At 37.6% G+C, this 14,327-nt stretch overlaps 1 protein-coding gene across 14 annotated transcripts in view; it reads right to left on the bottom strand.

Annotated features, from left to right (window-relative positions):
• Positions 1-14,327, bottom strand: part of UBR2 (ubiquitin protein ligase E3 component n-recognin 2) — a 125,206-nt gene that overhangs the window by 41,306 nt on the left and 69,573 nt on the right. For 13 of the 14 annotated variants that reach the window (XM_047858081.1, XM_047858080.1, XM_047858077.1 and 10 more), the window contains 10 exons: positions 11,631-11,794; positions 11,443-11,542; positions 9,066-9,194; positions 7,816-7,999; positions 5,069-5,130; positions 4,299-4,409; positions 3,294-3,359; positions 1,787-1,909; positions 1,583-1,646; positions 485-609 (listed from right to left, as the gene is read on the bottom strand). In XM_047858081.1, the coding sequence (XP_047714037.1) occupies positions 485-609; positions 1,583-1,646; positions 1,787-1,909; positions 3,294-3,359; positions 4,299-4,409; positions 5,069-5,130; positions 7,816-7,999; positions 9,066-9,194; positions 11,443-11,542; positions 11,631-11,794 (1,128 nt within the window). Of the gene's footprint in view, positions 1-484; positions 610-1,582; positions 1,647-1,786; positions 1,910-3,293; positions 3,360-4,298; positions 4,410-5,068; positions 5,131-7,815; positions 8,000-9,065; positions 9,195-11,442; positions 11,543-11,630; positions 11,795-11,972; positions 12,113-14,327 lie in introns of those variants that run through there. The other variant, XM_047858082.1, reaches the window with a different exon arrangement.

Raw genomic sequence — 14,327 nt, 5'->3', positions numbered from 1 at the left:
GCCTCGGCTCTGAGCTGTCAGCACAGAGCCTGACGTGGGGCTCGAACTCACGAACCACGAGATCATGACCTGAACTGAAGCTGGACGTTCAACCGACTGAGCCACCAGGCGCCCCAAGACCAGGTTTACTTTTATTTAGCATCCTTATCTCTTCTAAGAATTCCCTGTAAGAGATTCTATGCTCTTTTCTATCCCCCATCCCTAGTATTCTCTTTTTTTTTCAGCATTAAAAATTTTTTTTAAAGTAATCTCTATGCCCAACATGGGGATCAAACCCATGACCCCACATTCAAGAGTCACATGCTCTGCAACTGAGCCAGCCAAGCACCCCTCTATTTCTAGTAAGAGCGACTAGTAGGAGTTATACATGTCCTAGAACTGTAGTCTTTACCACTGGAAAAGGTATACAGAAGTAATCTCTACACACTAGCCTGACAGGGAGGGAAGAATTTCTAAATTTCTTTTTTAAGGTATAGGTACTTACATCTTCAGGTAAAGACTTCACCAGTTCACTATGAGCCATAGGTTTGATGCTTAATTGATGGATAATCTCTCGCTTAATTTCATCTGTAGCATTTACCTGTCCAACTCCAGGACTAAATCTCTCTCCTGTCAATGCAAAAGCACATATCCACACATTTAACATAACCAGCATACTTAAGCAGTATATACTTACAATTCACGCAACACAATATATTTTTCTTTCTATGCAATGGGAAGGTAGCAACTGGCTCGGCAACAAGCTAGGGTCAGAGCAGCTCCTAACCTCTGAGGCTCAGACACAACAAGTGAGTGCAGGGTTTGGGCAGAGGAGAGAAAACTCTGGTTGCTGTTTTGAAAGAATGGGATCAGAAGGCAGGAAGGAACTGGATGTAGTAGAAAAGTGGTACAGCAGTAGTTGAACCAGTAGCCTCGGAAACCGCTTTTCCCGCCATCTGCCACATGGTAGCAGGGAGAGGAGCCTTCCTTTGTCCTTCTATCTAGTGGCAAATAAGATATCACCTCCTGACAGTAGCCAGGATTCTCTGTTCTATGAACTACAGAGTCTAAAATAGCAGAGGAGGTGGGGAAGGTATAGGATAAAAGAATAGGAAAGATGGAGGTGACAAGACTGAAAATACAGGCAGTAAGAAACCTGCATCTATTAGCCACATGTCTCTATTAATTTATTATTATTATTATTATTATTATTATTATTATTATTATTGTATCTAAAGCCAAGATAAGTTTTGTGACACAAAACCATGGGAGGAAACATCCCTAAGATATAAAGTAACAGTAAATAGATCCTAAATATCCTATTCTTGCTTGGTATACTCTTCTGTTCCCCTTCTTTCTCCTCAGACAAGGAGTCTTTCAGATTATTCTACTTCAGTAGGTCTACTCTCTTGTTCCAAATTGCCACAGGACCATCACTCTCGGTGCTACAGTAACCAGAGGGGAGAAAGACGTGGATGCTCTAACCTTCTCCCCAAACTGAAGAACCGCTCAACTAAAAGAAACATAGCTCAGAAATTCTGAACTATTTGCCACCACAAAAACCAATGTAATTTTATAAAGGTCGCAAACAATCCAAACTTACCAACAAGCATTATGATGAGGTATAGCATTTCTTCTATTAGAGTATTATTTTGCTGAACTACATCCTGTAGCAAGTGGGGGGAGAGAAAGTTCAGAGATAAGAATACCAGTACTGTATTATCTCAGGTGATGAATGTACCCCAAAAGAATGGAAGATACTTCTTTAAATGAGGCTTATAAACGGGCTTATAAAACATGCTCTTACCTTATGGGTAATCTCTGAGCTAAATCTCTTCCCATAGTCTGGAGTACTGAAAATCTGATAAAGTTCAAAGCGGCTGAGCATTATCATCAGGAAATGATTCGGATCCATCATAGAGACACCTGTCTTTTTTTTTTTTTTTTAATGTTTGAGATAAAGGAAAAGAGGGAGGTCAAAAGGGTTACTAAATAATTAGTGGAAGATATTTTGGGCTGCATAGGTGAAAATAGCTTAGTCACCAATCCCAATACAAGACGAAAACCCATTTAGCCCAATTCCCTACTTGTGGAAGCTACAAGTGTGGACAAGAATCTAAGATGGTAAAACAAAATGAAACAGAAACAAAACAACCCTCCTCTAAACCAACACATCAGAGTAACATGGACTATAGGTTCTCTTTCCTTTTAATGCTTTGAATTACTTGCAGCCCCATGAATGCAGTTCTTAAGTTTTATTTCAGCATTCTCCTATCACCGTCTAGTATGTGGACTCAGAGAGAAACGTGATATGGCAATTAAGCTTCTAGTACTTTTTATATACGTGATATTAGATTGTTATCAAGAACTCTCAAACTAATTTTTGCTGATAAAAACTATACTAACTGAAGTAACAGCTTTTAAATATTAGTTTAATTCTCCTTTAATTTCATCTGTATAAATTCTAAATCAACTTGGATTTTAATTTATTTTGAACCAATCATTTTTGAAATTTACATTCCATAACTTTTCTATAATTTTTCAATCCACAGCAATAATATGGAAAAACTACTATATGATAAGTATTGTGCTATGCACAACAGACAAACAGGGACTAAGATATAGTTGCCGTGATTTAGTGGAGGGGACAAGAAGTAAATAGGCAACCACAATCCAGAGCTATGAAAGCTACGCTGGGGATGAGCACCATGCTATGGGCCTTCCCAAATGGGATATGTAGCCACATTATTGTGTGTCTGCAATGGCTTTCTGGAGAAAGTGACCCTGAACACTAAGACATGCAGGAAAACAAGTCACTAGGTAAATGGAAAAGGAAGCAGGTAGGGTGGGCAAACTAGGGAGCAAAAGAAAGAAATGTGCAGAGTTTAAGACTTAAGACAGAGCATGGCAATTTCAGAGAATTTTAAGAAAGGTAAGTTTCACAAGCCTTGGAAATCAAATCAGTTTAACGGGGTTGGGGCTTTAATCAGAGGACAATGAAAAAAGGACGGCTTTCAGGTTTCTGACTCTAACAACTATATACACTGTTGAACAATACACCAAGGTAGGAAACGCAAGATAGGAGGAAGGTATGGAGGAAATAAGAGTAGTTTGAATATGTTAAATCTGAGATGTGTCCAGGAAATCTAGATGAAAATGTTCTACAGGCTCTTAGTCATATGAGTTTGGAGCTCAGTAGACAGGGCTAGGCTAAAGTTACAGATTTGGAAGTAATCCTAAGTGCTGGGTTCTGTAGAAATAACAAGGAAAACAATTCCCTATGAACTGTAAGTTTAATGCTTTTAATTCATTACCTGAAGCATTACTATATCCTTGTCAAACATTTCACGCCTGCATTTCACATTGTGGTAGTAATAAATCTAAAAAAAAAAAAATAATAATTACATTGGGCAAATAGGTTTTTATTTGTGCAGGTCCCTCCTCTCCCCAATCCCCAAGAGCACATGGGTTCAATGCAAGTGTGAATGTGTGTGTGTGCACACGCACCAACACACAATGTGGCTTCCTCAACAGTTAATACTATCTTAGCAGAGATTAATTAGAAATTTTCAGATTTCAGTGTTCACTGTATGGTTCACATTTTGCAGCCAACTTTCTGGTTCTCCCAAGAAAGTTACTTCTGTAAGGTTTATAGCTACGAAAAATGGGGGGGGGGGGAACCTTATCTATACCAAGACTTGATGAAGTCTAAAACTTAAAACCTCAATTTCAGAGCTAATTACTATAGAGCTTTTTTTGATTGAAGTAGAGTCGACACACAATGTTACATGAGTTTCAGGTGTACAAGACAGTGATCGGACAAGTCTACATGTTACGCTGTGCTCACAAGTATAGGTACAATCTGTCACCATATAACACTATTATAATACCATTGACTCTATTCCCTATGCTGTGCCTCTCATCCTGACTCCAAAATTAGAAACCTATACCTCCCACTCAGCTTCACCCATTTTACCCATCCTCTGACTCCCTCCCCTCTGACAACCATCTAATAGAACTTTTACCACAATTTAAAGGGATGAAATCTGAATTTTTATTATATTACATTTGTTGTTCTAAAAAATGATCTCAAGTTAAATATCAAGAAAATTAAGTTCATTTGTACTTTTGATATTGTTTCTTGACAAAGTATGAATAAAAGTTCCAAGAAACATTTTGGTTTAACCTTACATTTATCTTCTTGAACAATTTTAATATAGATACTCAACTTTCAAAGACTTAAGTATGTTGAAAATTATAACCTTCACAGAAGTCAAAGGAATGGATGAAAACTACTCATAAACTAAAAATACACTTACCTGGTTTACTAAAGAGAACCCATTTCTTCTCCACATTCCTGCATGTACTTGGGCACATAAAACAAGACATCTAAGAGGGTGTTCTATCAACATGGGTGGGCTAAGTTCACTCTGTAAAGACAAAAAATAAAACAAAACAAAAAAAACCTCAAAAATCTTAACTCTATGAAGAAGACTGGTTGATAGGGATGGAAACTTTATATAAAACAGTAGTTAAAATTACTCAAAGTATGTTTGTGTGACGGTTAATTTTATGTGTCCACTTGGACAGGCCATGGCACCGTTTTTGATTAACACCAGTTAATGTTGCTGTGACGGTATTTTGTGGACATGATTAATTTTTAAATCAGTAGACTCTGAGTGAAGCAGATTACTCTCCATAATGTGGGTGGACCTCATCCAATTAGTTCAAGGCCTTAAGAGAAAGCACAGGATGAAGAAATTCTGCTTCCAGATTGCCTTTGGTCCTCAGACTACATCAACTCTTCCTGGGGTCCTCAGCCTGCCATGCCAGACTGCCAGGCAGGCATATTTCACACTTGTCAGGCCCATAAGTGCATGAGCCAATTCCTTACAATAAATCCATTTTTTTTTTCTGTCTCTTTCTTTCTCCATACTTACATACCCATGTGCACATGCATGTGGATACACTCTTCCTCTGGTTCTGTTTTTCTGAAGAACTCTTGTTTAATAAAGTTTGTTTCAAACTGATTTCAAATACATGGAACATAGTACATAGGTATTTACTTTTAAATGTTAGTACTACTTACTAGAGGTAGTAGCTCTGGAAATTTATATGCCACTTCACTTTTGCTTAATAATACATGTAAACCTGCATGGAAGAATAAACAAAAAAGTATTTCTACAACTGCAAGTCACTTAGAAAAAAGTCCTAAATATTCACTCAACTTTGTATCTAACTTCTTTTCTCTTTTTCTTTGGGAACGTATCCCATTACAAATTAAGATAGAAAATGAATTGCATCCATAAATGAAGCTTTTTAATTGATATTCTAATGAACCTCTGGATCAAAGGCACATTTAGAACCACAGTCTTAATTACATGTACTGATATACACGGATGACATTTTATGGAGATAAATGTTAGACATACAAACACACAAAAGCAGTTATAGAACTATTAAAGCAATTTATATATGTTATGCCAACTTGAAGGGTCATGTTTCATTGGGCTATGGAGTCTGTTCCCATTTAAAGTATAGTAGGAGAGATCCTTCTGGCAAGTGAACAGGGAAACTGGTTCTGGGATTCATGGTCTGCGTGGATCCTGATCTCAGAATTAAGTTCCCCAGAACTTCCAGTTTAAGATCAAAGCCTCTTAAGTTCCTGACTGCAAAGGGCTCTTGTATAGCTCCACCTTAGTTAATTCTGTTACTTAAGAATTAATTATCCTGTTTATGTTGTCTAAACAGGGAATGGTTTTTATAATCTTATCAGTGGATGTTGGCCATGTGGGTCAAGCCTGGCTTAAGGCTTTTGTCACCCGAGAAGACCTACATTTTGAGTCTCATTCTGCCACTCTGACACTCAACCTCCATTAGTACACACTCCAAGTTGTTCTTGAACTATTTTGTATGTGTTTCCTTAGCTCTTCAATTAGATTATAAGCATTCAGGCCAAGCTTTATCAACAGTGAGTAGAATGCTCAAAAATGTTCACTGAGAAGGTTTGAGAGTGGTAGACACCTAGGCAGAAACTAGTACATCTGAAGGGTACTATTTTCCTTGTGGGTAACTATCAGCATCAGCCTCCATCATACAACCAGATTTTTAAAGGCAGCAAAGATCAGCAGCTGAGCAGTAAACAGGACCAACGTTCCTGCACTCCAGCTGAATACTCTTCCACAACACCACGCTGTTACCTGCTCATATTGACTATCAACAGGTTCAGGATGCCCAAAGCACTTACAGAAACACAACTGGGCCTGAACAAGTTACAGAAATAAGAGATTTCTTCCCACAATCATAATTTCATACTAAGTGCTTTTTTGTTGTTCCATTTGTTTTTTTTTTGGTTGTTGTTCCATTTGTCGTACTACTGACATCCAGATGGCTAAGTTATCTTAAATCTTCACAACTTCCAGAAGACTATTCTAATGCTAGGCTCTAGCAGGAGGAAGATGGGATAATGGTCAGAACAATGAAAAACTGCCTTCAGAAAACAGGGATTATTAGTCCTGATCCCATGGACATTAAAAGAATAAAGGAATACCAGGAATGGCCCTATGCCCACAAATTTGATAACTTAGATGAAATGTACCAGTTTCTTGAAAAACACAAACTACCAAACTCATACAAGGAGAAACAGATAACTAGAATTAACTTACATCCATTAAAGAAATGGAACCGGTAGTTAATAACCTTCCAAAAAAGAAAGTATCAGGTTCTTATGGCTTCACTGACGAACTCTACCAAACGTTTAAGGAAGAAATGGTATCAGTTCTCTACAATTTCTTACACACATACACACACGCACCCCACTTTCACGTCATATTAGGTTACTGAGCCATACACTTAAATTACAAATGCTGCAATGAGTAAAAATAGCTACCTTTAGAACTTCTTTCTACTCTCTCAGTTAAAAATGGAACTAAAGGGAACAACAGTATGTGAGCAGGATAAGATTTCCTACAATTAAAAAAAAAAGAATCCCTGAAATCAAGAAATACAGAAGGAAGCTACACTGAAATGAGTCTGCAGAGATGGACGAATGTATATTCAAAGTTTTTGGTTGCTGCAAGGTGGCAGCCTCAAATATTCTACCAAATATAAATGGCTTGTAAATCAACCACTCATGATTAAAAAACTATCCCTAAAAAGGTTATCAATAAATAAGCTTGGAGGGAGAGAAAAAAATTTGGGGGTGGTTTCAGTTTACCAGCAATCACTTAAGTGATACAGCAATTTGAATTTAACAACACAGACCTTGAATCTGGGTTGAGTTAAGCAGTAACAACAGGTGATTAAGTGCAGTGAAGAAGTCTGAAGGGGGCACACCTGGGTGGCTCAGGTTAAGCATCTAACTCTTGACTTCGGCTCATGTCATCATCTCACGGTTTGTGAGTTGAAGCCTTGCATTGGGCTCCGTGCTGACAGTGCAGAGCCTGCTTGGGATTCTCTCTCCCTCTGCCTCTCTGCCCTTCCCTCGTGCATGTTCTCTCTCTCTCTCTCTCTCTCTCTCTCTCTCTCAAAAAAAAAAAGTCTGAAGAAGTGCTATGGTATGGTTGTTATAAAGATGGCTTCTGGTGCCAAACCACCTCACAATCCCCACTCTCTTTCTTGCCGCATAACATTAAGCAAGTCACCTCTGTGTCTCAGTCTTCCCATCCGTGAAGGAAATTCAATAACAATACCTACCTCACAGGCGGATGGTGATTAAGTCAATGCTTAGCAAACTCTCAGTATAATGTGTACTAAGTGCTCAATAAATATTAGTCACAAACAACAATTTAAAAGATGATTTCAGGGTCCTTTGGGGGGGGGGGAGAAATGCTTTACCTGCAAGTAAGCGAGAAACTGGGAGGTGAATGCTAACTTTTTCTTGGGAAACACAGTATCTGATAGTTTCCACTGAATGTCCACAAATGCTTAACGTGATTGGCTGTTCACCATCAGTGAAACCACCATGACACTGCATCAATACAGCAAGGCATTTCTTGTAAGCTTCAATTAACACTTTTTCCTAAAAAAGAGGGTTTTCTGTAAGTTATTCAAAAGGCTGGGTTTCTACAGCATTGAATAAGCACCTCAAATTCGACGAAGTCAGTATGTAAGTACCTCAAATATCAATATAGGCAACACCAAATTCAATCTTCCCTCCCCCAACTCCCCCTCTTCCAGTGCCCTGTCTCCATACAGCTGTGGAAATCTAGAAGTTATTCCAATACCCTCCTTTCCCTCATTTCCCACTGTCCAATCTATTCCCAAACTGGCGATTTCACCTTCTAAATTTCTCTCAAACCTGGCCACTGATCACCTCCAGTAACTCAAAGGAAAGCCAACCATCTATTAAATCTCTCTACTTTTTCCCTCCTCCATCTATTCTCCACACAGAATAACTTTAAAAAACATGTAAACTGGGTTATGTCACTTTTTCTGCTTGGTAGCCGCTAGTGGCATCTCAATTTGTTAGAATAAAACCCAAATTTCTTTCCAAGGCCCTGCAAAGTCAGGCACCTGTCCACTTTTCTACCTTCAACCTCTGTGCTCCAACCTGAGCCTTCTCACAGCTTCTGGACCAACCATACTCTTTCTTATCACAGAGCATGATGCAGCTGTCTCTCAGTCAGGAATATGTTTTACTCTTTGACCAGTTAACTCTGACACATAGTTCAGAAGTCTTCTCTTACCTCTTAACTTACACAGGCTCTCATCTAGACTTTATAGCCAAAGGAAAGCAAAATAATTTTAAGACAGAACAAATGTAACAATTGTAAAGCTTTACTTTTGGATAAATTTCTAAACTCTTTTTATATGCTCAAAATCTAGATGGGATTATGGAAAAAATGAAGATAGTAACATAAGAGAAGAGAGAGTGTGGATTATTTCTTCCTCTATTTTCCAATTTTTTTCTGAGGATTCAGAATTTTAACTTTTATGGAATTTATAGGTAAGAGAGGAAAATATGCTGTTTTATGAGTTAAGTATCACTACTATCCTCTCCAGATCTCCTCAGAATTTACTGAGGAATTTGTTTATTTCCCCTCCTCCATTTATCGCCTTACCCCCTACCCCTAGAGGAAACTCACGTCTAAAGCACACCAGTCTTGCATCATTGAAATGACATGTGTTAATTTCATTTGTAGTGTGAAGGCTGCCTCCCACTCTGGTTCCATTTCAATATGCTGTCCTACTTGACGTGTAATTGGGTCCATCCCCTTAAAGGAAGCAAAAAGATTTAAAATGGATTAAAATTTTATTTGTTCTCTTACATGGGCACTTAAGAAATAATATAGAAGAAACATATATTGATTACAAAAACATACAGAGTAGAAGTTTTAACAAGAATAAGTAGTGTAAGTCCAACTCCAAATTACATATTTATATAACAGTCTCTAAAATATAAATTAAAAATCCCAGTATAAAACAAATTGAGGCAATTTTTTTTATGTTTTAAACAATAAAATGTGTATTTCACTGCAACAATCCTTCGAATTATTTTTAACCCTATCATCTACAGACCGAACTATTAGAAGAAATTGGATAGGCTTTTAAAATGTTACTGAATTTATAAATATATTTTACAATATACTGCAACAAAATCTTTATACTTATTCTGAATCTGCAACTAAAATTTCTCAGACACTAAAAGAAAGCAAAACATGGGGTGCCTGAGTGGCTCAGTTGGTTAAGTGTCCAACTTCAGCTCAGTTTTGAGCCCTGCATCGGGCTCTGCACTGACAGCTCAGAGCCTGGAGCCTGCTTTGGATTCTGTGTCTCCCTCTCCCTCTGCCCCTCCCCTGCTTGAGCTCTGTCTCTCTCTCTCTCTCAAAAATAAACAAACATAAAAAAAAAAGAAAGAAAGAAAAAAAAGCAAAACAAAAGAAAAACAGAAAGTAAAATATTATTTCATACAAATATACATTTTTGAAAGAATCTTAATTAAGAATATAATTTTTTAGGGGCTCCCGGGGGGCTCAGCCAGTTACGTGTCCAACTTTGGCACAGGTCATGATCTCACGCTTCATGAGTTGAAGCTCTGTGTCGGGCTCTGTGCTGACAGATCAAACCTGGAGCTTGCTTCAGATTCTGTGTGTCTCTCTCTCTGCCCCTCCCCAACTTGTGCTCTGTCTCTGTCTCTCAAAAATAAATAAAAACATTAAAAAATTTTAAAAAAAGAGTATCATTTGTAGATCCTAGCCTAACTACTCTTGGTGTGTCAGAACTGATTAAATAACAGAAAATAGAGGATACTAAAGTATTTAAAATGACCAAAGTGGGGCGCCTGGGTGGCTCAAGTCGGTTGAGTGCCCGACTTCAGCTCAGGTCATGATCTCACACTCCATGAGTTCGAGCCCCACATCAGGCTCTGTGCTGACAGCTCAGAGCCTGGAGCCTGCTTCGGATTCTGTGTCTCCCTCTCTCTCTGCCCCTCCCCTGCTCATACTCTGTCTCTGTCTCAAATAAAAACATTTAAAAAATAAATAAAATGACCAAAGTAGATATTGTTTCTACAGATATAAGAAAAAACACAGAAGTATTATAATAAACTAAACATCATGAACCACCACCCAACACAGAAACTAGAATGTTTTCCAAAAATGATCAGTCAATTTTGCTATTTCTTGCTTACGAAAGTTGGATAGCTATTAAAAGAATCATAATGGTGCAGCTCAGATATTTTGGGATATCATCTACCTTCTTACAGTTAAAAGTGGTTAAATACACCAGTTGGCTCCTGTTTCTAGATTCTGTTCTGTATATGGGGGTGTTTCCAAAGAAGAGAATTAAACATAGGGGAATAAGATCTATACCGTATTATACAAATATCACATCAAGGAGAGAAAAAGAAATATGGAAACATTAAAACTAAAAAATCAAACATTATAGTTTTTTAAATAATTAACTTGACAATGCTTCCACGTAAACCTAATATTAAAAAGATTGTCATTGTAAAATTACAATCCCCAAAGAAAGAATGTTAATGGTAACCAAAAGAATAACCAAATACAAAAAAAACAACACAGCAGATGCCAGAACTTATGCTGGGATCTCATTCATTCTACACCTTGCTAAGAGTTTCTAATTAAAGAGGAGCTTCTTGGTCCAAATTGTAGTCACCCAAATTATTCTTTTAGAAATGTGTCCCAAATGAAAAGAATATAAAAAGATGTTCAGTTCAGTGAACCAAAAAAAAAAAAAAAAAAAAAAAAAAGAAAGAAAGAAAGAAAGAAAAGGAAAGTGTTTCCTTTTATTTTTGAAAAATTTTTTTAGAGATTATTTATTTTGAGAGAGAGGCAGAGAGAGAATCCTAAGCAGGCTTCATACTATCAGTGAGGAGCCTGATGTGGGGCTTGAACTCACGAACCATGAGATCATGACCTGAGCCAAAGTCAGACGCTTAATCAACTGAGACACCCAGGTGCCCCCAGTGTTTCCCTTTAAAATGTGTCAGTTTATACATACCTGCATACATTTGAGTAATTCCAAAAAGGCATCAAATCCTTCTAGGAACTTCTGCCTCAGATCATCTGACCATTCAGTTGGTTTGCTAATTAACACATACCTGAACAAGATAAAAATAGCAATGAATATATGGGTAAACACTGACATTTTATAAATTTCAAGTGGTTGGATAATTCAACAAAGCTTACTTGAGATCTAAAATAAGGCTCTGAACTCTCCTAAACTTGAAGGCTTGTAAAGCAGTATATCGTTCAAACTGAAATCTGCCCTGGGCATCTCGATGTCTCAAATGGTCCATAAAAGTCTTAATGATAATGGTCATTAGGTTTTCCTCTGTGATGAGCATCCGAGCCTAGGACGAAGTATATCAGAGTACATGGTAATCAAAACCTATTTACTAGAAATCTAAAAAAAAGTCACCAACATTGGTTAGCTCTTTGAAGTTTAAACCTTTTTCAGTGCAAACATATAATATCATAAATGCATTACTGTGTATTTCTAAATAACAATTACTTACTCCAATTGCCATGTGTATGAAGCAACAATTATATCACGGAGAAAGATGCCAGAATGTTAGGAGACATATCCATGGCTCATTATTCAAAGACAACTCGGGGTGAGGGGGTCTGAACCAGGCTGCAAATTTTCCTTAACTGAGACATTTAGATACCTATAATGGTATGGTATAATTATTCTAGGATCCAGAGGTTCATATCACAGATTCTGTAGAACTCAGTATGAAACTATATTTCTTCTTAATCTCCTTTTTAAAATTTATTTTTGTTCTTGTTTCTTTGTATATACATATCTATGTATTTTTGAATAAGCAAATACATTTAAATGATACACACACACACACACACACACACACACACACACACACACAGATAAAAGTCTCCTAGCTCCCAAGGTCCCCCTTGCAAAGGCAGTCTCTGCTAGTTTTCCTGCATATTCTTCTAGAGATGGTGCATGTGTATATACTACGTACATATATGCATATACACACACACATATACATTTATACTATATGGGTTAGATGTTATTAAGTAGATAGAAGTGTGCACATATTTAATTACATCCATCTCTCCCCCTCAAAAGATAGCATATTATAAACACTGTTCCGCACTTGTTTTTTCACTTCATATATTTTAGAGATTGTCCCATATCAGTTCATATAAATTCCCTCATTCTTTTTTTTGTCTAATTTTTTAATGTTTGTTTTTGAGAGAGACAGAGACACAGCAAGCAGGGGAGGGGCATAAAGAGAGGGAGACACAGAATCTGAAGCAGGCTCCAGGCTCTGAGCTGTCAGCACAGAGCCAACGTGGGGCTGAAACTCACGGACTGTGAGATCATGACCTGAGCCGAAGCTGGAGGCTTAACTGACCTGAGCCACCCAGGCGATCCCCCCTCATTCCTTATATCTATCATTAGGTATTCTTTTCTATCATACTTTATTTAGCCAGGCAGGCCCTTACCAATGAGACATGAGACATTAGGGCTTTTTCTAGTCCTATGCTATTTATTACAAAAGATGTTGTAACAAATATCAACTGTGTACCACTGCAAGGATGTATGAATAGTATAATTTCTTACAAGTGGATTACTGGGTTAAAGTGTATGTACATTATAAATTTTGACTGATACCAACAAATTGTTTCCACAAAGAAGCTCACCAATTTATATGTCCATCTACAGTGTGTACATTTCCTCTCATGCCTTCAATAACACAACTTCAAACATTAAAAAAAATTTTTTATTTTCTTAAAAAAAATATTTTTGAGAGACACAGAGTGTGAGTGGGGGAGGGGCAGAGAGAGACGGAGACACAGATCCAAAGCAGGCTCCAGGCTCTGAGCTGTCAGCAGAGGGCCCGACGTGGGGCTCGAACTCATGGAGTGTGAGATCATGACCTGAGCTGAAGTCGGACACTTAACTGACTGAGCCACCCAGGTGCCCCAGTAAGTAGTTTTAAATAAAAACAAAGGCAGACAGAGAGAGAGAATCCCAAGCAGGCTTCGCGATGTCCATGTAGAGCTGGGTGAGGGGCTCAAACTCCTGAACTGTGAGATCATGACCTAAACTGAGATCGAGTCGGATGCTTCACCGACTGAGCCACCCAGGTGCCCCCAGAAGATCTAGTATTATTTGAATACCTCATTATTATTCTTCCACAATGGATCATACTTTTCTAGACTAACTAGGTTCAAGTTATTATTGGTGCTGGGGGACTATATAACTAGGTCTCTCATTAAGCATTTAACAATGTAGAAAGTTGCACCAAAAAGTAGGACAAAAAAGTACAGAAGACAGAAGTCTAAGAATATAGTAAAGTTGTGTTCTTAAGGTAAAGGTTAAGTTCTGAGGCCATCAGATAAAGAGAAAATCTATAAAGTTATATATTCCTTTGAAAAACTCAAAAGTCATCATCACGTTGCCAAGAGTTAGGGTCTAAGAACCTCAAAAGTCAACAGGATTAACTTCTGTTCAGTTTCCTACACAGTAAAGACAAAAGTCCAGCTTGAAAAAGAGAAGGTACTGATAGGTTAAGATAAAAGGATATTCTTTGTTGGTTTTTTGTTTGCTCTATTAGGGGATTTGGGAAAACTTAAATGTCACTGACTTACAAAAACTCTGTAGAGCTTGCTGGTAAGACTTATAACCAAAAATTGAGGGAAGTTTGGTAGAGACAATTTAATATTCACGGAGTGTGTATCTCACCAACAAAGGCATTTATTTAGCATTTTCAGTTTCAGTTGAATGTTAAAAAGAGTTTATCCAGCACATAATTTTGGATTGGATTCTAACTGTCGTGGGTGCCAAATTAAAAAAAATCAATTAAGGCAGCTAGCCCATTAGTACTGTCCCATTAAAATAGGGGAGTT

Source organism: Prionailurus viverrinus, chromosome B2, assembly GCF_022837055.1.
Source record: "Prionailurus viverrinus isolate Anna chromosome B2, UM_Priviv_1.0, whole genome shotgun sequence".
NCBI lineage: Eukaryota > Metazoa > Chordata > Mammalia > Carnivora > Felidae > Prionailurus > Prionailurus viverrinus.
Note: the sequence above shows the minus strand (reverse complement) of the source record. Positions and strands in the feature narration are given on the sequence as shown.